The sequence below is a fragment of the Rhinatrema bivittatum genome, chromosome 8 (assembly GCF_901001135.1).
Source record: "Rhinatrema bivittatum chromosome 8, aRhiBiv1.1, whole genome shotgun sequence".
NCBI lineage: Eukaryota > Metazoa > Chordata > Amphibia > Gymnophiona > Rhinatrematidae > Rhinatrema > Rhinatrema bivittatum.
The window spans coordinates 226846702-226867234 of record NC_042622.1 but is presented as its reverse complement, the minus strand read 5'-3'; the positions used below and the strand labels follow the sequence as shown (position 1 = coordinate 226867234).

Sequence of the window (20533 nt, the reverse complement as noted above, 5' to 3'; positions counted from 1 at the left end):
AATCACAATCTCAGCATTCAAATCTTCCTCTTCTATTGGCTAACTTCCCCCTCCTCCCTTATGTCCTTTCGTTGACCTTTTCCTTTCCTCATTTAACCCTTACCGCTCACTTTACTTCCGTTACTAGCGTGGAGCCAGACAAGCTAACTCCACTTCATTAACTGGAAGATATCAGATTCGCTTGATGTCCTTTTCCCCCCACCCCATTCTCCCTTTTCACCATTTCCCTATCACAAATGACATGAATCTTTTGTTTGGAACAATAAAGGCCGCAGTTTATTAACCATACCCGAGCCCCCCAAACAATGCATACAATACATAACCCCATTTTCATATCTCAATAATGCCCCCCACCTCTTCCAGTGGTAGAGCTTAATTGATACAATCCTCTGAGCATCGGCCCCCCTCTTGCTCAGTGTCAATCTCGTGTAGCAGCCCCCCCGCACCACACGAGATTCCCCCCTTTCAACCAACTTTTAACCATTACATAAATTCAAAACCTTATGGGCTCGGGTTTACCGCCACAGGAACAATGATTAACCCTTATCATTGTTCCCCCCCCCACTGCGGCCTCCATATTCCTTATCATTTGTTCCAAACCCTCCTGTATGTCATTATTAAAAAGATCCATGCCAATATCAGATAAATGCACACCATCCGCCCGGAAGAAACCTGGAATTACCTCCCATGCCCATTCATGTTTCACCCAAAACCCCCCTTGCTGCACAACCCACTTCCCAATTTGTTCATCTTCTTCACACTCTTATGCCATAGCGGCATTCCCAGAAATTTGATCCGCAAAATAATATCAGACCACCCCAATGTCGTTTCCGGCATAACGTTGAACAGTGTACTGAAGTCCTTCTTGATGTTTGTAATCAAGTCCTTGCAAGTCCCATGTCCAAGATCATTGCCTCCCAGATGTATTAACAACACTTTCGGCATCCGCATCTCCATCACACAGGTTTGTAAGAAAGGAAGCAGACCATCGCATCGCATTCCTCGATGACTGAGCCATCTGGCCTTCCAATTTCGATTTTCCAATTCCAAATGCGTTCCATAAGGTCTATTTTCAGCTCTATGTTGAGCCCAATGAATAAAGGAATGACCCACAACCCAGGCCCATTCCTGCTCCCCAGAACGCTGTCTCCGCTCTGCAAGAAACACATCAAAGTTACCACATGCCTTCATCTCAAAAAAAAAAAATATATATTTTTTTTTTAAATTTTTTTAAATTTATTTATTTATTTATTTATTTTTTGTGGTAAACCCCACTTATTGATCCTTCCGAACATATCGCAAAAACGCATTGGACTTCCAATGCCCTATAGCGTGTATGGCACCGCTCGTGAGCCCTCGCTCGGCCGCTGAAGTCGCCGCCCCAATCCTAAACGAATGTGAAGTATACCGCTGTTCATCCCATCCGACCAACCGCAACACTTTTTTCCAAAACTTGTACAAACTGGTAAACCGTAACAGGCGAACCATCCTGGGGTAACAACAATAAACCGCCCGTCCTAGGCCGAACTGCCACAAAGCGCTGCAACACCGGACAGGGCACACCAGATCATCCGCCGCCGGAATTAACGTTATCACGTGCCCTTTTCCTAACTGGTCCACCTTAGACCGGTGGATGCAAATAGTCACCGACTCGTGACAGATCCACACATTCTCAGCTAACAAGCCAGTTACAACATCACTCCTCTTAGATGTCGCGACCAACTCAGTCACCCTCATAGCTCCAAAAAAATGCTAACACAATGCCGACTGGAATAACAGCACTTCATAACCGGAGACACAAACCGCCGGCAAACTACCAACCAACACTCCCAAATCAGCATAACGAATGGGAAGTCTCCTATCAGGCACCCTTCCCGTTTCCCGCCTCCACCCTCTTAGCACCCGTTGCAAAAGAAACTCCCACCGGGATTCCCCCATCCCCTCAACCTCTGAAAAAAAAAAAAAGAAAAAGAAAAACCCCGCCAAAAATGAACGCACTGGAGCCACCGAATAACCCCTGGTTTTTGCCCAAAAGACAAATTCCACCAGTCCCGTATCCTGTACCTGACCTCCCCTCCACCCCTGTCCTTCCAAAAACTGACTTATCACTCCACATCCACGCAGATACGCCTTCCAAGTAGCAGGCGCCAATGACTTCCGGATCAACGACCATGCTGACAACTGCCCAGTCTCCACAGGTGCTCTGGGAACTGCTCCCCTTCGGACCTTGCTCCCGGCGCTAGAGCTCTGAAGTCCTGCCACTTAAACGAGATAGTGCATCCGCTATTACATTCTGTTCACCCGGCACATGTCTCGCTCTGATCGTGACATACAAAGTTAAACATTGGAAAACTAACTCCCGCAATAATTCCGATACTCCGGGACATTTGGCAGACAGTCTGTTAATAACCTGAACGACGCCCAAGTTATCACACCATAACAAAACTTTCCTGTTAGCTAACCACTTTCCCAAGATACAAAGCGCCCCTACAATAGGGAATAACTCCAGAAAAATTCAATATCCGCTTTCGCTAATAGCGCCCCCTGTCCTGCTGACTGAACTAAGCTCACTGCTTCGTCGAACGAGGCGTATCGCACCGAACAAAATTCCCTTGGTATCTGCTCATTCACCGAGGAGCCTCTAGGGTGAGACAAATTTAAGATAAACCGGAACTTACCCTCCTCCTTCTTCGGTATAACCGCTACTGGAGATAAATACATATCAACGTATGTCCGCGACTCAAACGGCCCCGCCACCCTCCCTAACCTTATTTCCGCCCCTATTTTAACCCGCACGATCGCCCATATGTTCTGGCGGACCTAGAGTTCCTACCCCTCCCCCCTTGCATCGAACCCACGAATGGGATCACAAAACCTAACTTAAACCCGTCCCTTAAAAATTGCCCCACTACAGCCTTCGAATACTTGTCCAACCATGCACTCATTGCCGGCAACGAGACCGGCGAAATAGCCAACTCATTTAAACCATCAAACTTTTCCGCCTTTTCCTGTCTGTCCACTACTCTGTCCGCATTTGAGGGCCGAATGAGCTCCTCCGCAGGTAGCACACGCGTGTCTGAACTTGCAATCTGGGAATAAACATGCTGCCTTATTAAATCTCCAGCACACGTCATTCCCTCCCGCCGTAGGCCTGACCCCTTGCAATCCTTTCCCAGCTACCCCCCCCCCCCCGTCCGAAAGGGCTGCCCTGCCTCACTACTACCTCGAAACCCCTTAACATCACCAACCCCGCTATTCCCCCCACTGACATCCCTCTGCACCCGCACACCTTTATATGTCATTTGTGTTAACCACAAATTGATATCCTGCGATTCCCATGACATAACCCTATTCCCCGCCATCTTATCCCGGAATTTCTCATCATAGTTGAGCCACGCCCAACCTTTGTAATCCCGGAAAGCACCTAGTATGCTATCAGCATACGCCAATAAAGCCCCATACTGTGACAAATCGTAGTGGCCCACGACGCTTGCTAACCTCAAGAATCCTCTCACCCAATTAACTATATTCTTCGCCACTTTAACTCCGCCTAACTTGTTCTGTTTCTTCTTATCCTTCTTTCTACTCTTCTTCACACCTCTCCTCCCTTCCAATAACCTAAAGATATTCACATACCGTCTCCTGCGAATCCGTCTCCTCAATTTCCTAGGAACTCCTTCCCACAGCTCTGCCAATGTTGCCCACGCAGATTGCCCTGCCCCTTGTAAAGGCCCTTCAGCCAAAACAGCAGGATACTTCGGACCAGATTCCGAAGACCCGTCTGATGAGTCTGAATCACTATCTGACGAACTGTTCGAAACCTTCACTTTTTTCTTCTTTGTCTTCCCTTTGTTAGACTTTTTCCTTTTGCATGTCTCACCTGCACTTTGTGCCGCCTCCCACACTCGCGTAACCTTTGTATCCTGACCTCCTGTTTCCGATCCTGCACTTCGTCCCCCGCCATCGTCCTCAAAGTCCCGCTCCCTCCACGCCTCCTGCCGAGATGTACCAGGCCGTGCATCGTCCTCTGCCTCTGAAAGACAAAAAACCTCCCTACCTCTCTCTGAACTGGCCCTTATCCCACCCCGCCCGAGCACTTCCCTATTTCCCCTAGTACCAATGTTGACCTGAAAAGACTGGCCCGCTTTACCCCTGCGCAGCGCTAAGCCCACCGGACCACTGCTAGGGACCTGCGCCCTGAGCCCCTCCCTGTCCTGTTCCCAATCCATCCACCCCCCCGAAATCCTGTCCTACCCCCATTCCACTATCGCTCTGCAGCCTTGCCCCTTGCCTCCCATAGAGCACATCTTCTCCCCTGCTATCATCCTGCTGCCCTCCCCATCCACTCCTGCTCCTCCAGCCCGCCTTACCCGTCTTATCATCCCTACTATAGCCCCCCTTACTAGCCTGGGCCCTAGGCAAACCTGTGGAACAAACCCCTTTCTCTATTCCAGCCCTCTCCACCCTGTCACCTGCTCCTCCCTGCCTCCTCTGACTGCTGCCGCTAACCCCGAGGACCGGAGATGGCCACCTCCCGCCCGCAGTCCCGCCCCGTCCCCCTCCCACGCCTCCCCGGACTCTCCCCCGACCCCTGCCTGCAGTAGGATAATTAGCTGCGAAGCGCCGCGAGCCGGCAGCAGCACGGGCAGTCAGGAGCCCCGCCCCCCTGGCGCGCGGGGACGGTGACCGAACAGGGAAGGCGTCAACGCCCTCCCCCGACTCCTCGAAATGCCGACCCAGGGGAAGGGAAGGCACCTCAGTGTCCCACGGCCCAAAAGAAGAGGCGGAGGCATCGAGAGACACCTCCGCCACGTCATCAACCCCGTCGGCCCCGGGGGGCGGGGCCGAAGGCATGTCAGCAGAGACGTCATCAGGCTCGGGGCCGCTCTCGCCGGAATCGGCGAGCGCGGCCTCGAGCCCGCCCGTCGGGATGCGAGCGCGCCGCCCTGAAACCGCAGGGGGAGGAGGGACAAGAGCGGGAAGAGGCTCCCGGGGGGGGGGGGGGGGGCGCGCGCAGCCCGGGAGGACTCAGCCGAGGCAGCAGGCAGGCCGGCAAGGGAGCGGGCTCCCGGAGGCTGCACGGAGGGCCGACAGCGAACAGAAGCCCGCTTGGGCATGGTCCCCGACAGGAGACGGGGGGGGGGGGGGTGCAATGCCCCGGAACTATCGGTAAATAAAATGGGAAACCAACAATATAACAGTATGCTTCAGAATATATTTCTATTGTTGATTTTATTTTTTTTTTTTTTAATGTAATTTAATTTTTTTTTTTTTTTTTAAATCATACAGGGAAAAATCCCTGAACTAAGAACTAGTCATGCACCCAGGAATACTAGAGAGTATCCCAAGATGAAGTATGCTATAAGGTACTAACAAGAATAAGTATTTATTATTTTCAACGTATGTACCTACTATAATCTGCCTCAAAATTGCCTCCTGCAAAGAAAAGCCTCTGCTCGCTGCCTCAGCCGTTCCTCACAGACTGAGGCGGGAAGCCGTTTACCCCTTGTATCCTCCCCCCTCCACCAATCACAATCTCAGCATTCAAATCTTCCTCTTCTATTGGCTAACTTCCCCCTCCTCCCTTATGTCCTTTCGTTGACCTTTTCCTTTCCTCATTTAACCCTTACCGCTCACTTTACTTCCGTTACTAGCGTGGAGCCAGACAAGCTAACTCCACTTCATATAGGAGAGAACATAAACAGTTAGGAGAGCTCTTCTATTGATCAGAGACTGGAAGGGCTAATTTATTGCATCAGGTGCTGGTCTAGTGCATCCAAAACGTGCACCCAACTGCGCATAGACCAGTGCGCTAGGCTAGGCTGAGCACACTTAATGCATCAGACCCTGAGTGGGACATGGAGAACATGCACTTGACTCTGGATAGGGCTGGCTTTTGGAGTGTGCGGCCTTTGTGGTCGTATGGGGTGCCATGCTCTAGAGGGCACTACCATTCACTGGAAGTGAATGGTAGTGCCCGACTCCACTGAGGGGAAATATGATAGACGTCTATAAAATGATGAGTGGAATGGAACGAGTAAACGTTAATCAGTTGTTTACTCTTTGGAAAAGTACAAAGACCAGGGGACACACAATGAAGTACTAGGTAATACATTTAAAACTAATAAGAGAAAATACTTTTTTGTACTCATAATTAAGCTCTGGAATGCATTGCTAGAGGAGATGAGAAAAGCTATTTCTATAGCTGTGTTTAAAATGGGTTTGGACAAGTTCCTGGAGGCAAAAAGTCCATTAACCATTATTAAGGGAGAGTTGCAGATATCAACTGCTTATTCTTGGGATAAGCAGCTTGGAATCTGTCTATCCCTTGGGATCCTGCCAGGTACTTGTGACCTGGATTAGCCACTGTTGGAAACAGGATACTGGGCTTGATGGACCTTTGGTCTGACCCAGAATGGCAACTTTTGTTATGTTCTTATGACGGGAGCACAGGCACATGGGACAATTCTTCTATTGATCAAAGGCTGTAGTAGGGAGCACATGCATCTGGGAGATCTCATCTATTGGTCAGAAGCCATGGAAGCGAGTGCAAACAGTTGAGAGAATTATCCTATTAAGCCCAAGCAATGGAAAGGAGCACAGGCAGCTGGGAGCTCTTCTAATGGTTAACATCAGAAGTTGTGGGAAAGGCCACGAATGTGAGCACAGGTAGCTGGGGCATTCTATTGGTCAGAGGGCATAGGAGGGAGCACAGGTACCTGGGACAGTTGTTTTTCAACACGGGGCCACAGAAAAGCTCAGTACTTATCGTTGTTTTGGCCTCAACGAGCTATGGCACCCACCAATCAAATAAGACAGGCAGCTGGGTGAGCTCTTCTATTGGTCAGAGGGAGCACAGGCAACAGGCTTTCTTCAAGAAGATCTCTAGTGAGTGAAATTTGACCTCACTGTCAGGAAGTTCGAATAATGTCAATTCTCCGTCTTTGGAAGTGATGCTCACATTATTTCAAGCTTCTGCCCTCTCCATTATTAATTTTTAGGAAGGTTGGGTGTCACTTTGCTTCTTGGTGCCACCAAAGAATGATTTATGAGACAGTACTGATGCTAAACAAACAGAAATACAGAAAATGATTGAAAACTGAAAATCTCTCTGTCCTTTTGTGATTTCAGGTTAAGAATGGTGAATGGGTGGCATCTCGAGATCTGGTGGATTATCATGGCACCTTCTTTTCTCTCCCTTCCTGTGCTAGGTAAGCCTGTGAAGAATCTGTTTCTTGCCCATTAGGAAAATTGCTGCTGGGATGATCCTAATTTGTAATGGTGGGAGAGGTGAAGGTACAAAAGCAGCCTGTAAAACTTTAATCAGTGTGTGATTAACTTTGCCATATTACTGAATATACCCTATTATCGGCATCCTAACATACGTGGAGCTGACAGCGGTGGCTAACAGATGCCGTTGCATCTCTCTGCTTACTTTGCTTCCTCTCCGGAGAGATAATTAGATCCCATGAGACCTAATGATCCTCTGCTAAGAAGAATTAAATGTTGCAGTGTTACTTGAGGAAGGGCAGAGGGTAGGGGGTGGGGAGTGAAGGGCAGGGAAGGAGAAGAGTTTTGCTTTTTTGCTTTTTCACCCGTAAGTCAGTGGGGCTCATTGGCCAAGAGGCCCAGGCTCGGTGAGATGTGAGAGAAAAGATTCTGGGCACTTGAGTGCAAACCTCACTCTCTAAACGCAGCCAAGCCAGTATCCCCTCCCGATGGAGCCCGCAGAGAAACGCACATCCATTTGAGGGCAAGTTGCTTCTTTAACAAGTTCTGTCTTGAGCGACCTATGGGACACTTTCTTTTCTGTGTTCTTCCTCCAAAACGTCTCCCTTCCTCTAATATGTTTCAGTGGGAAATTCAGAAGGGACTGCTGCATATTTAAGGTGAAAGTGGCTCTTGAGGAGAACCTCACTGAAAGAGATGTTATAATGATACAATTCTCATTCTGCTCCATGCCATTCTTACTGTATCTGGAGCAGCTGGCTCATTCTGTCCCTGGCGCCTCTCATTGCCAAGTCCCCTCTGCCATCCTATTTTGAATTTTCTCTCTGCTTGCCCCACTGTAATAGACTTTTTTTTTACCTTATCCTGTCCATTTGGGGTCACTAATCAGCACCTTCTTGTGGTGATTTGATGGCTCCAGGTCATGGAGGACAGACGGAGCCAGTCCTGGTTATATGCCATTGCATCCACGGACTCTCTGTTCTGATTTCTCTAAGACAGGCAGAAAGTACAAGTTTGTAGCTGTGATGGGGGCAAAGCGAGGCTTGACTCCGCCTGTCACGGATGTCCTGGACACATCTGGTGACCTTATATTATCTCAGCGAGAGAGAGAGAGGAATCATTCAGAAGTTTGCATTCTGTCACATGGCCTTTTTCTGGACTGAAAGGTCACTTTAAATCATTAAAAAGTTTTAAGTGATGGTACATAAGAAAGTAGAGAGGTCAGGCAGTAAGCAGCGTCGCTCAGCTCTGTACTTTTCATTAATCATTAAAGCAGAAGCTGTTCTTCTTTTTCAGAATGTAATAATTTTCACTTTATTAGGCCTTGATTGGATAATGATTTTAGAAGCAATTTGCAATTACAAAGTGTTTTTGTAGGCACCAGAGGAACACAACCCTGCTTTGAAGGTTCCCACTTGTTACAATAACCACGTTCCCCGTGTTTCACAGCAGACATGGCAGAGTGCCTCTTTGCTAATGTACTTTACTTGGGGAGATTGGACTCTTGAAGACTGCAGGTTAAATCCTGCAACCAATATCCGTGACTTCTGGTCTAATCTTGTGCAACTCACTTAAATGATAACTCTCCTACTCCAAAGAGAGCTCGGCTTGGAGGAAGGAGAAAATGAGACTCAGTCACATTGTCCCTGTCTGCCTCCTTTCATCTCTCTCCCAGTCTCTCTCGCCCTGCAGAGGCCCCTACTCCTGGGGGAATTTAGGGCAAACAATGTAAAATTCTGTGCAAAAAATGTAAAAATTCTATGCACAATATTTAAATAATTCTGCATACATTATTTGTCAAAATAACACAATATAATTACTGTCTTTGAGTCATTTAAAATGCAATATACAGAAGAAAAGTTACTATTGAAGGATGGAAAATTTAATTTTTTTATGTAGATTTTACCCAGGAGTACTATAAAAAAAACATACAAGGTCCAGTCCATTCTCTTCAGGCTTCAGTCCCTCCGGTTCTCCTCCATACATACAGTATCTCTCTCTCTCTTTCTCTCTCTCGTGTACTCATGCACCTTCTTCCCCAGTTCTTTCCCTCCAAACCAAATCTCCCTCACTCTTTCTCCCACCCAGCTCACTTTCCCTCTCTCCTCTATCCCAGGCTCAACACCCTACCCCACTGCACCTCTCTCTCCTACCCACCAGACTAAACCTCCAGCTGTCTCTCACTCGCCTTATGCTCAAACCCCACCAGCTTGCTCTCCCACTCTTCCCATCCCAGGATTAACACACACTTCCCAGTGCTCTCTATCCCATCCCCAGCCCCAGCCCTAACACTAACCTACCAGCACGCTCTCCCTCCCTTCTTCAGTCCTACCCCAGGCTTAATACCACCCCCATGTCTCTCCCTTCCTCTCGCTCATCCTAGGCTTAATACCCACTTCCATATCTCCCTCTCCCCCACTCCAGAGTCAAGACTCATCCCCAGCTGTCTCTCTCTTTCTCTCCATCCCCCCATCCCACCCCAGGCTCAACAACCCACAGGCCTCTCTTCCCCAATTCACCAGGCTCACCCTTTCTCCCAACAGGTTCAAAACCTCACCTTTCCTCCACTTCCACTTCAGTCTTCTGTTGAGGATGGTTCCCCTTTAAATCTGCCAGCCTCAATGTCACCACTATCCCCAGCTGCAAATCTCTTGGCCGGACTTAGTCTGAACTTCTGTATCTATGCTGATGATATTCAGATACTCATTCCCATAACCGATGCACTGGAACAGACATTCAGAGTAACAAACATTTATTTATCTGCAATCAAGCAGCTGCTTTGCCACATGAAACTTGCTGTCATTATGGGAAAAAAACCCAGAAATCATACTTCTGGACAGAAAACCTAAAACCAACAATAAAAATATACTCTCTCTGTCAAATAATGTAAAGATAAATTTAGTTGAATCAGTTAAAGCTCTGGGAATAATCATCGACTGGGAACTAAACGTTAAGAAGCACATCTCAACAAAATTAAGAGAGGGAGACTATAAACTGTTAGTCCTCCCTCGACTAAAACCTTTACTAGACCTTACTGATTTTCGATCTGTACTACAGACCTGGCTCTTTGAGCAGGCCTTTATGGATAGTTTACATTCATAATTTGAGAATTAACCAACCTCGGTTGGTCCCATTGCATATCTTAATGTTTTGATTGTGTTTTTAAGTGTATTGATTGCTGTTTTCCTTGTGATGTATTTTGTAGAATGCTTCAAGGTCTTTGTACACTGTTGTGATGTAAACACGAACCACGGTATATAAAATCTTTTAAATAAATAAAATAGAAAAAGAGAGCCTCTGGGATAGCTTTTTTTTTTTCTAAACCTCCTAAGAAGGTCAGCTCCTGACCGATTTGCTCCAGCATGGGAGAGGGAACCAGCAGAAGTCAGGGGCTCACTGCCCTGACTGTGAGTGAGGCTTGAGGGCAGGGCGGGGCAGGCCAAGGAAGTGCCTGAACGGCGGGGGACAGTATGGAAGAGAAAGAAACCGTGCTGGCATGAAAGAAACCGCCTCTGCCCTCTCCTGCTTGGCACAGACTCGTGCACTGGCCTCCTACTCCCTTCGGCTGGGCCCCGACGCTGCACCCAGGATTAGTTCTCAGGCCGCTGCAATAAAGCGCCTTTAACCCAATGCACAGTTTCACCTGAATTTGATTGTACGTTTTATGCAGGCAAATCTTTACTGCCCATGCGGGAAGGAGTTTTATCTGCAGAAAATGTTCTTCAAAACTGAGAACCCTGGCATGGAGATCTCATGTAAATGAGAGCATTAAACAGCGCTCCCTGATGCAGAGAGGTGCGCTGGCCTAAGAGCTTTCCTTATGCTGGAAATTGTACTCCTGGTCAGAGGTGGAATAAAATTTCCAGTGCAGGGACAACGGAAGAGAAGAGAGACGTGAAGAAGGCCTGCTCCCCACTCATTTCCTTTTATTTCGGGGGCTTCCATGGTCATGTTGAGAGGCTCTTTACCGGCTGCTTCTAGAATCCACTCCTCTCCCCACATCTGTAAACAAATAAATAGACATAAAAAAAAAAAAATGGGCCAGAAACCAGGTGGACTGTGGCTACTTAACTTCCAGCAGGACCCCAACAAGGTGGTGAGGTTTCAGCAGAGTGCAAGGCTCTCTTTTTCCCCGCAGCCAGCAAAGGAGCTAGGCCTGTCTAATGGTAGCTACGGCAACGGTGCCGGGCTGGGAAAAGGAAGAGCACCAGGAGCTCTAGTAAAGGGGCAGCCGCACTGCCGCCTTCTCAGACACGGAGCTGAAGGCAAACTGCCCCAGAACGGCATGCTCCTGCTGCTGCCAGATGCCCTGCAAACCTCTCAGGGCTGGTGACTGGGGAGCCGCCTGTGGCCTGCGGCCTCATCTTCCCCTGACACAGCAACAGAAATCTGAGCAGGAAGCAGCCTCGGTGCAGAAATTCTCTGACAGGAGGGAGGTTGCAGTGCAGGGCCGGTGCTTCCCGTAGGCAAACTAAGCGGTCACCTAGAACAGTGATCCCCAACCCTGTCCTGGGGGGCCCACCAGCCAGTCGGGTTTTCAGGATAACCCACAATGAATATGCATGAGAGAAAATTTGCATGTTATGGCGGCAGTGCATGCACATTTTCTCTCATCCATATTCATTGTGGACATCCTGAAAACCCGACTGGCTGGTGGGCCCCCAGGACAGGGTTGGGGACCACTGACCTAGAGCACCAAAATTTTGGGGGTGGCAAAATCCCACCAGAGAGGGCGAGCCAACACTGCCAAGGAAGGGAGCACTGGGTTGGATCTACCAGCAGTAGGTAAACTGAGGGGGGGTGGGTACATGACTGACGTTTCGTTCAGGGCACCAAATTCTCTTGCACCAGCCCTGATGCAGTGTCAACCTAAGACCCCCTCCCCAGCTCTCCACCCCCTTCCCTCTGAGTTAAAGTGCGCATTCAGTTTGTGCCAGACGCATATTTTAACTCAGTATGCTCCCTTTTTAACTCCTGGTGCATTAGCATGGCATTAGCTTACTCTGCATTGGGAGTTAAAATGTTTTTCGTCTGTGCATTAAGGACCTGTGTGCTGAATTACAGTGCACAGTTTTAATGCACTGTCTGAGTTCAAAGTGTACAATTCTGTGCCGAATTTTCCTAGGAACTCAGTACGTGCGTTTTGGAGTGGAAGGGTAAGAAGCAGCTCCATAAACTGCCCATGTCTGGATCAGGTTAAACCGTTCAGAGGAGACAGATGTAATCCAATAACTTTTCATCACGTTTGTTTCTTAAAATATTAATTTGGTTTCCTCTGCCAGATTCCGGTATTGAAACACTGTGCCCTAAACAAAACTCTGATGCAGAGGGATGAATTGCCGGTGCCTGCATCACAGCCCGTCCGCAGTGCCTTGGACAGGGATCCAGGCACAGAGCGGGCATTGGCCTGCACGTTGAATGGGTGCCGGGAGGCTGGCACTCAGACGGCCGAACATAAAACTGTGGTAAACTTTCATGCTGCCAAAAATCTTTTCACGGAGGTTGTGTAACTGATTCCTGGAAGCTGTATCAACCCAAGCGACTTTGCAATGTGCTTTATTGACTCTTCCCCTGACTCTTTTGCTTCTGTTTCCGAGTGTGACCTCCCCCCCCCCCCGGTCCAACCTGTAAGGACAGTGAAGATTAAGCCAAGATCTTCTCTTAAGTCAGGAGTGAGAAACCACTGGACCTTGAGAGCTGCAAACACAAGCCGACTATCAGAATTACCAAAATATGTCTATTAATTGCATTCTTAAACCAAATGTCTGCCCCATATATCTGGTGAATATTCATTATAGATGTCCGGAAAACCAGACCTGATCATGGATCTGGAGGACTGGAGTTGGCTAATTACTGGACGAGGGGACTCCCAGCCCCCTCTTGTAACTCCTTCTGCGGTCCAAACATCGACCACTGACGCATCAGGCTGCCTCCTAGGTTCAAGCAGAAACCTCCAACACTGATACCGTCCATGTAGACTAAAACAGCGGTAAGTAAGTGATAACAAAAAAGAACTCGTTAGAGTGTGAGGCAAAATTAGAGACTACCAGATCCCAGCCCTGGGAGTCCAAAGGAGCAGAAGGAAACTGCTGGGGGGAAAAAAAATAATTAATTGGTAAAGAATTGCCTTGCACTAGGATCTGGAATTAGTAAATCCCAAACCCACTAAAGCTACAGCAGTGGAAGTGGAGCCTGGAGTGCTCATTTGCAGTTATAATTATTATAAAATCCTGCTTGGAGCACCTCCGTCCCCAGTGAGAACTCTTCACTTGCGCACCTCGACACTGGAACATTTTCCCACTTGGGATGGGAGCTTTCAATCAGAAGACAATTCCGGTCCTCGGCTAGAGAGAGGTCCCAAACTGATGATGATGATGCTGGATGCAGGAATGTCCCTGCTGGGATTCAGAGAGGGTGCAGGGTACCTGCGGGGCTATCAGAATCCTGCCCCCAACCTCCTCTCGTCCTGACAGCCAAACGCTAGCCAGGCAGATGTAGCCGCTGAAGAGAGAGAGCGTGCTTTAGCCCAGGCAATGATAACTGTTCAGCTTGCCAGGCAAAAGCCTTTGAAAATTATTCTCCACCTACCCATATGAAAATGTGTTATCAGTTTAAGGGGGGGGGGGGGGGGGAGAAATCTCAGGATTTGAACCTGCAACTTTCTGGCTACCACACAGAGGGTCTGCAGCCGAGCTGAAGGAACAGTTCCCATAGTGGGGGAGTGGGGGGGGGGGTTGGAAGAGCCTTATCTACTTCCTTGGATCCACCCTGTCACAGTCAGCTCCAGGCAAATCTCAAGAAACACTGAAAAATGAAAAAAATGCCGTCCTTCCCCGCAATGACCTCCAGTGTTCGTTTATCACCGCCTCTCCCGGCTGCGATTCCACTCTAGAGATTACCTTAAACTCAAATTAAAAAAGGGAAAACAATTTCAAGAAATAAGAGGCTTAGAAGAAAGTGGTTTATTGACACGGTGCCTGTAAGCCTGGTGTCCGACTCCACAGATGCTAAGTTGAAAAAGGGAAGTGTGATGATGAGGGAACAGGGCCGGGGCTTAAAATCCGGAAGGTTGTTGTTATAATCCTATAAGGCCAGAGTCATTTTAGCGGGCAATCAACGCTTCTGGCTTTCTGCCTGCCCTGGGCCTTGCTCTGAACCGGCTGGCATGTGCTGGACTTTTTGAGATTTGGGATGGTGGTGGCTTAAGGTGAGGATTTCTGGCAAAGGAGAGGACCTGACACCCTCTCTCCATTCCTTGTGTTCCTCGTTTCTGCCAGATTCTTCTCCTTTCGCTAGCTGCCCAGGGCTGGGGAGGCTCAAAAATCCATCTGTATTCCTGCAGTTCCCTTCTCCCCTCTCCCCCCACCCTATTACAACGGACGGTAATGGAGCAAAACCACACAGCACCCTGTTATAGCCCATCCTAGACCCAACTGGACTTGTATCATTAATTCTGCAGGGTGCTGTGGCTTCCCTGCCAGAGGTCAAAGGTTAATACCATCACTGTGACCTTATTTTTTCATGGCTAGGCTTTTCAGAGCAAAGAGGGGTAGGAGAGGAAAAAGTGGCAGGGTCGTCACCCCGAGGGTTTACAAGGTGGCCGCAGTTCATCGGGGGAGCGTCTGAAGCCTGTCCCTGCTTCTCCTCCCATTTGCAATTCATGAACTTGTGCAGACACTGGAACTACCAGTCCATAGATGCAACGGAGCAAAACGGGGACTTAACTCAGCCTGTCCAGGGTCAAATGGAGCCCTCTGATCCCTCCTAGCAAGCACAGACATTTGAGGGCTTTTTATGTGGCTTCAAGATCAGCAGGAGCTGAGTATACAAGTGGTGCCAACTTAAAAAAAAAAAAATCAGAAACAGGGGAACTACCCTGTAAAAAGGGCCAGTTTTGATTGCTGCTCAGCACGGCCTCTGTTCTGCTTAACTTCCTGAATCTCATTGTCAGGTCTGCATCCTTGGTGGAGATAATAAGCCTTGGGCACTGGAAGGATGTCTCTTCCCAGACTCTGCTGCAGGTTTCTGGGGGGTGGGCAAAGAGCACTAAAGCTGACATAGAAGCCTGGGATGTGAGAGGGTGGGGGGGAGATGGAAGTGGGACGTCTGACACCAGGGCTTTAACCCTCTGGTACCAAGGGATCCGTTCTTTAGAACAGGGCAAACATCTTTCTACCTTAAGGTTAGGAGATGGCAGGATCAAAGGGGTTAACCAGCAGAGAGCTGATTATAACTTAGAACAAATTCAGAAGCAAATCCGCGGCTTTCCCTCCCCTCCTGTCATCTGGGAAAAGTTAACGAATAATTACTGAGACATGAAGAATAATTAGACATATGATAATCAGACAGGCAACGGAATATCTTCCATGATGTGTTATGAAAAAAAAGAAGTATATCTGGAGGAAAGAGATTTGATGGAAAGGGCAGCGGTTCAGGAAGTGACAGTGAAGGTGTCCACTGCACTGGGAGAAGGTGTAGCACATGGAGGATATTAAAAAAAAAAAAAGTTCCTTCTCTGAAGAGCTTACAAGTGGGTTGGCTCAATGGGCCATGCAGGATGCTCAAATCCATAGGTGTCAGAATGGGAAGGGCCACAGGGGCCAGGACTCCACCAAACTCTGGCCTTTCCTGCCCAGTCACTGCAGAAGGTCCGAGGCTAGGTCCGGCAGGCATTCCGCGGCGGAAGGAGAAATGGCCACGCGCCGGCCACATCCTCCGCCTCTGCAGCTCTGGGTCCGGCTCGGTCCAGCTGCCGGTTTCAAAGCAGCAGTCAGGCCGTGCAGCAGAGGAGGAAGAGGATGCAGCTGAGGCACCACCGCTCTCTTCCTCCTGCCGCTGATCAGTGAGATGGGGAGGAGAGAAAGGGAGAAGGAGATGTAGGGGTAGGGGGAGAAAGCATGAGGGAGCAGGGGCAGGGGAAGAGAGAGGGAGGGGCGAGAGAGACGTGGGTGTGGGGATGGGGGGATAGAGAGAAAGCCGATGGCATGCAGAGGAAGAGAGGGAGAAGTGTAGCTTGGAATGGCTTGGCCCCCTCCCCCAACCAAAAGGCATTTCACTGGCTCTTACCACATTCCCATCTGATATCTGACTCCTGCTTATTGCCTGGCAGCGGCTGGGAAGTTTCACCGTGAGCTCGTGTTAGAAGTGGCACTGGAACCTGGCTGTCGGGGCTCTGGTCTGTAACCCATAGGCCAGCACTAGCTTAGGGGTTGTTTTGGTGTTGCTCTAATTACTGTTGCCTGGTTTGTTCTGACTGTAATCTGCTGAAACTATTACAGTGCATCGGCCCAAAATCAAGCATTTGAAACAAATAAATAAGACAAGCTAGTTAGATATCTCTGCAGCAAAGGGCTGAAAACTACTACCCTAGGCAACATGAACATCTTGGTAGCCAGATGCACCACCTATCGGTAAAACAAGAATAGCCAATAAACCTCCGCCTTGATTAAAGCGTCTTTCACTGAGGTTAAGTACCATGGGTCTGGACAGCTCCTGTGACAGCCCCTATGAACGATGCCCACAACAAAATTAGTAGCACTTTTCAAAAGTTTTGAAATGCACTAAACCCTCCTCCTCCCACCTTCTTGGAAAAAAAAAAAAAACAACCCTAAACAAACAGGTGGTGAAATCAGTGATGGTCACCCTTGACTACTGGACTAGCACCAGAAACTCTTTCAAGACCTGGTGGACAACTGATTTATTGCTGATGAGCCCTGGAATCCTGTGAGGGAAGAGTTTCCTGCTCTCGGGTTTGTCCCATCCCATTCACTAATGCAGGGACAATTCCGATTGCTGACCGGGCAGTGCAGTGACTGAGTGACCACGTGCTCTTTCCAGCTCTGCACACAAAATCAGCACCGTTTCTAAACTGAGCTTCTGTTTATGTTGTTGCATAGCTCCCTCCACCCCTTCCCTTCCTTAGTCACTTTTCTCTCCTCTGTCTGACTCATCACCTTCTCCTTTTGACTTTGCATCTTTAGGTACTTAAGAAGCTGTAGGTGTTTCAGAGAAATATGTTAGCATTAAAAGTGAACTATAAATAACAGATCCCTGGCCCCTGCCTGTGCCTGAATGCTCATTTGCTTGTCTGCTGAAAACTGAGCACTTTGGCTGCTCTAATGAGAGCCATGATGTAAGGAGGCACAGAGCCTTTAATCGGCCCTGAAGCCCAATAACAGGGAAGGAGCCTAACAAGGGAAACACTGTAATGAAAAAAAAGTGCTTCTGGAAGCAATGCGGTGTGAGGGGGGGGGGGGGGGTTGATGCTGGAGTGGGTGGAGTGGGGGCTAGAGGTGGAGGAACCAGCTTTGGAAAATAAGGGCAGAGGTTTATAGTGGGGGAGTCTTATGTTCCACATCTGATTCACATTACACTAAGGGCTGAATTCCCTAAAACCTTTCTCTCTTTTATCTATAGATTAAAAAAACAAAAAAAAAAACCAACTTGAACTTAGTGAATCAGGCTCCGAATTATTCCTCCCCTACCTGAGCTTTGTATTGTGGGGGATCATCAGAAGTATTTTGCTGTCTGCTGCTGCTGTTCCCAGGAATTTCTAGCAGTTTATTTGTAAAGTGGAATCTCATTACAGGAAGATGGCATTGCATGAATCTCTGTCTAATGCAGTGTATCCCAACTCTCTCCTGGAGGCACACCAATCCAGATAGGTTTTCAGGATTATCACAATGAATATGCATGAGAAATTTGTATATTCCGAGTATCCAATGTATGCTTATTATCTCGTGCATATTCATTAAGGATATTCTGAAAACCTGCCTGGTTAGGTGTGCCTCCAGGAGAAGACTGGGAACACTGGTCTCATGGATTCTTTTGCTTCTCAGAACATGAGAACATAAGACTTACCATACTGGGTCAGACCAAAGGTCCATCAAACCCAGTATCCTGTTTCCAACAGTGGCCAATTCAGGTCACAAGTACCTGGCAGGATCCCAAGAGGTAGATAGATTCCATGCTGCTTATCCCAGGCATAAACAGTGGATTTCTGCAACTGTGCCTTAATAATGATTAATGGACTTTTCCTCCAGGAACTTGTCCAAACCTTTTTTAAATGCAGCTACACTAATAGCCTTCACCACATCCTCTGGCAATGAATTCCAGAGCTTAATTATGCATTGAGTAAAAAATATTTTCTCTTATTAGTTTTAAACTTCATTCTGTCTCCTTGTCTTTATAGTTTTTGAAAAGGTAAACAACTGATTGAGATTTACTTGTTCCATTCCTCTCATTATTAGAAATGTAGATAGCTGGGTAGCTGGTGGATAGAGATGTGAATTGGAACTGAAATCCGAACCGATTCTGGTTCCGATTCATATCTATAGAGATGTGAATCGGAACTGAAATCCGAACCGATTCTGGTTCCGATTCACATCTCTACTGGTGGATGAGAGGACCACCTGATAACTTACCTGCCTGGTGTGAAGGTAGCAGACCTCATGCATCACCTAGATAGGATTTTAGACAGTGCTGGGGAGCAGCCGGCTGTCATGGTACATGTGGGCACCAAAGACATAGGAAAATGTGGGAGGGAGGTTCTGGAAGCGAAATTTAGGCTCTTGGGTAGAAAGCTGAAATCCAGATCCTCCAGGGTGGCATTCTCTGAAATGCTCCCTGTTCCACACGCAGGTCCCCAGAGGCAGGCAGAGCTCCGAAGTCTCAATGCATGGATGAGACGATGGTGCAAGGAAGAGGGATTCAGTTTTGTAAGGAACTGGGGAAACTTTTGGGGAAGGGGGAGACTTTTCCAAAAGGATGGGCTCTATCTTAACCAGGGTGGAACCAGGCTACTGGCACTAACTTTTAAAAAGGAGATAGAACATCTTTTAAGGTAGAACAAGGGAGAAAGCCGACAGTCACTCAGCAGTGCATGGTTCGGAGGAATGTATCTTTGAAGGATACTAATGAAACAGGAGAGTTAGGGCATCCCAACAGAGAGGTTCCAATAAAAGCAAACATAGTCCATGTGCCTATATGTAAAAAATCACCTGAGCTAATGATTTCCAAATTAACCCTATCAACTGAAAAGCAGGTTGTTAATACAAACAAAAAACACACTTTGAAATGTTTGTATGCTAATGCCAGAAGTCTAAGAAGTAAGATGGGAGAGTTAGAGTGTATAGCAGTAAATGATGAGATTGACATAATTGGCATCACAGAGACCTGGTGGAAGGAGGATAACCAATGGGACAGTGCTATATCAGGGTACAAATTATATCATAATAATCAACTTGGTGGGGGTGTGGCACTTTATGTCCGGGAGGGTATAGAGTCCAACAGGATAAAGATCTTACAAAAGACCAACGGGGGAATTTTTAAATGCCAGCATGCACCAATACCGGCAGATACATGCGTGGCAGGCCACATGTGCAGCAAGCACACTTTCATAGCAGCCCGGCCATGCACTTATCTGTTGGTAGATGTGGAAGTGCCAGGTTTGTGAAAAGTGGTGGCCCAGGGGCAGGGTGGGGACCAGTCAGGACAGCACCAATTTGTGCTGTCCTGGTGAAGCGCGTGCTGGCAGGTGTCCACCGCACGCAACTTACTTTTGCTGGGAGGAGCAGGTGAGGTTTGAAACAAAACAAATAGGGAAGGTAGAGTGGGTTTAGGGGTCAGGGTGGAGAGGGGAAAAGGGAGGAAAGTTAGGGGGATAGGGAACTACCGGTACTCTCCCAGTCTGCTTCATAATTGGAGCGGACTGGGAGGGAACTGGGAATGGCCAGATCTTGTCGCCGCGCATGTGTTAAAAAATTCCCCCCTGCGCGTGTGAGTGGGCACCCACATGCACATGCGCATGCCAATACAAAATTGGGCATGCATGTGTGTGCAGGTATTGGATTTTATAACGTGCATGCACTGGCACGCACATGTTATAAAACTGGCGCGTCCATGTGTATGCGCTGGGAACCGCTCACGGCTTTAAAAACTTACCCCTAAATGCTCAGTAGAATCTATATGGGTAGAAATCCCTTGTGTGTTGGGTAAGAGTATAGTGATAGGAGTATACTACCTTGCACCTGGCCAAAATGGTCAGACAGATGATGAAATGTTAAGAGAAATCAGGGAAGCTAACCAATTTGGCAGTGCAGTAATAATGGGAGATTTCAATTACCCCAATATTGACTGGGTAAATGTAACATCAGGACATGCTGGAGACATAAATTTCCTCGATTAAATAAATGACTGCTTTATGGAGCAATTGGTTCAGGAACCAACAAGAGAGGGAGCTATTTTAGATTTAATTCTTAGTGGAATGCAGGATTTGGTGAGAGAGATAACAGTGATGGGGCCA

General features: G+C 48.0%; 2 protein-coding genes across 2 annotated transcripts in view; one reads left to right on the top strand and one right to left on the bottom strand.

Annotated features, from left to right (window-relative positions):
* Window positions 1–275: 275 nt before the first annotated feature.
* On the bottom strand, window positions 276–4231 carry LOC115097789. Its single transcript, XM_029613837.1, has 2 exons — window positions 3881–4231; window positions 276–1154 (listed from the first exon to the last, which is right to left on the bottom strand). The coding sequence occupies exons 1-2, from the start codon at window positions 4227–4229 to the stop codon at window positions 703–705; spliced, it is 801 nt and encodes a 266-aa protein (XP_029469697.1). The 5' UTR covers window positions 4230–4231; the 3' UTR covers window positions 276–702.
* Window positions 4232–7136: 2905 nt separating this feature from the next.
* Window positions 7137–20533, top strand: part of NCAN (neurocan) — a 143234-nt gene continuing 129837 nt past the window's right edge. The window contains exon 1 of the mRNA XM_029613553.1: window positions 7137–7211. Coding sequence (XP_029469413.1) covers window positions 7139–7211 — 73 coding nt within the window. The 5' untranslated portion in view covers window positions 7137–7138. The remainder of the gene's footprint in view (window positions 7212–20533) is intronic.

What these genes read in the sequence shown, in the direction of transcription:
- LOC115097789 (XM_029613837.1), bottom strand. Translation starts at nt 4,229, where the DNA reads ATGGATTGGGAACAGGACAGGGAGGGGCTCAGGGCGCAGGTCCCTAGC. An exon ending in GGAGGCGGCACAAAGTGCAG is followed by an intron (nt 1,155 to 3,880) that starts GTGAGACATGCA and finishes TGTTTCTTGCAG; the next exon opens with AGCGGAGACAGCGTTCTGGG.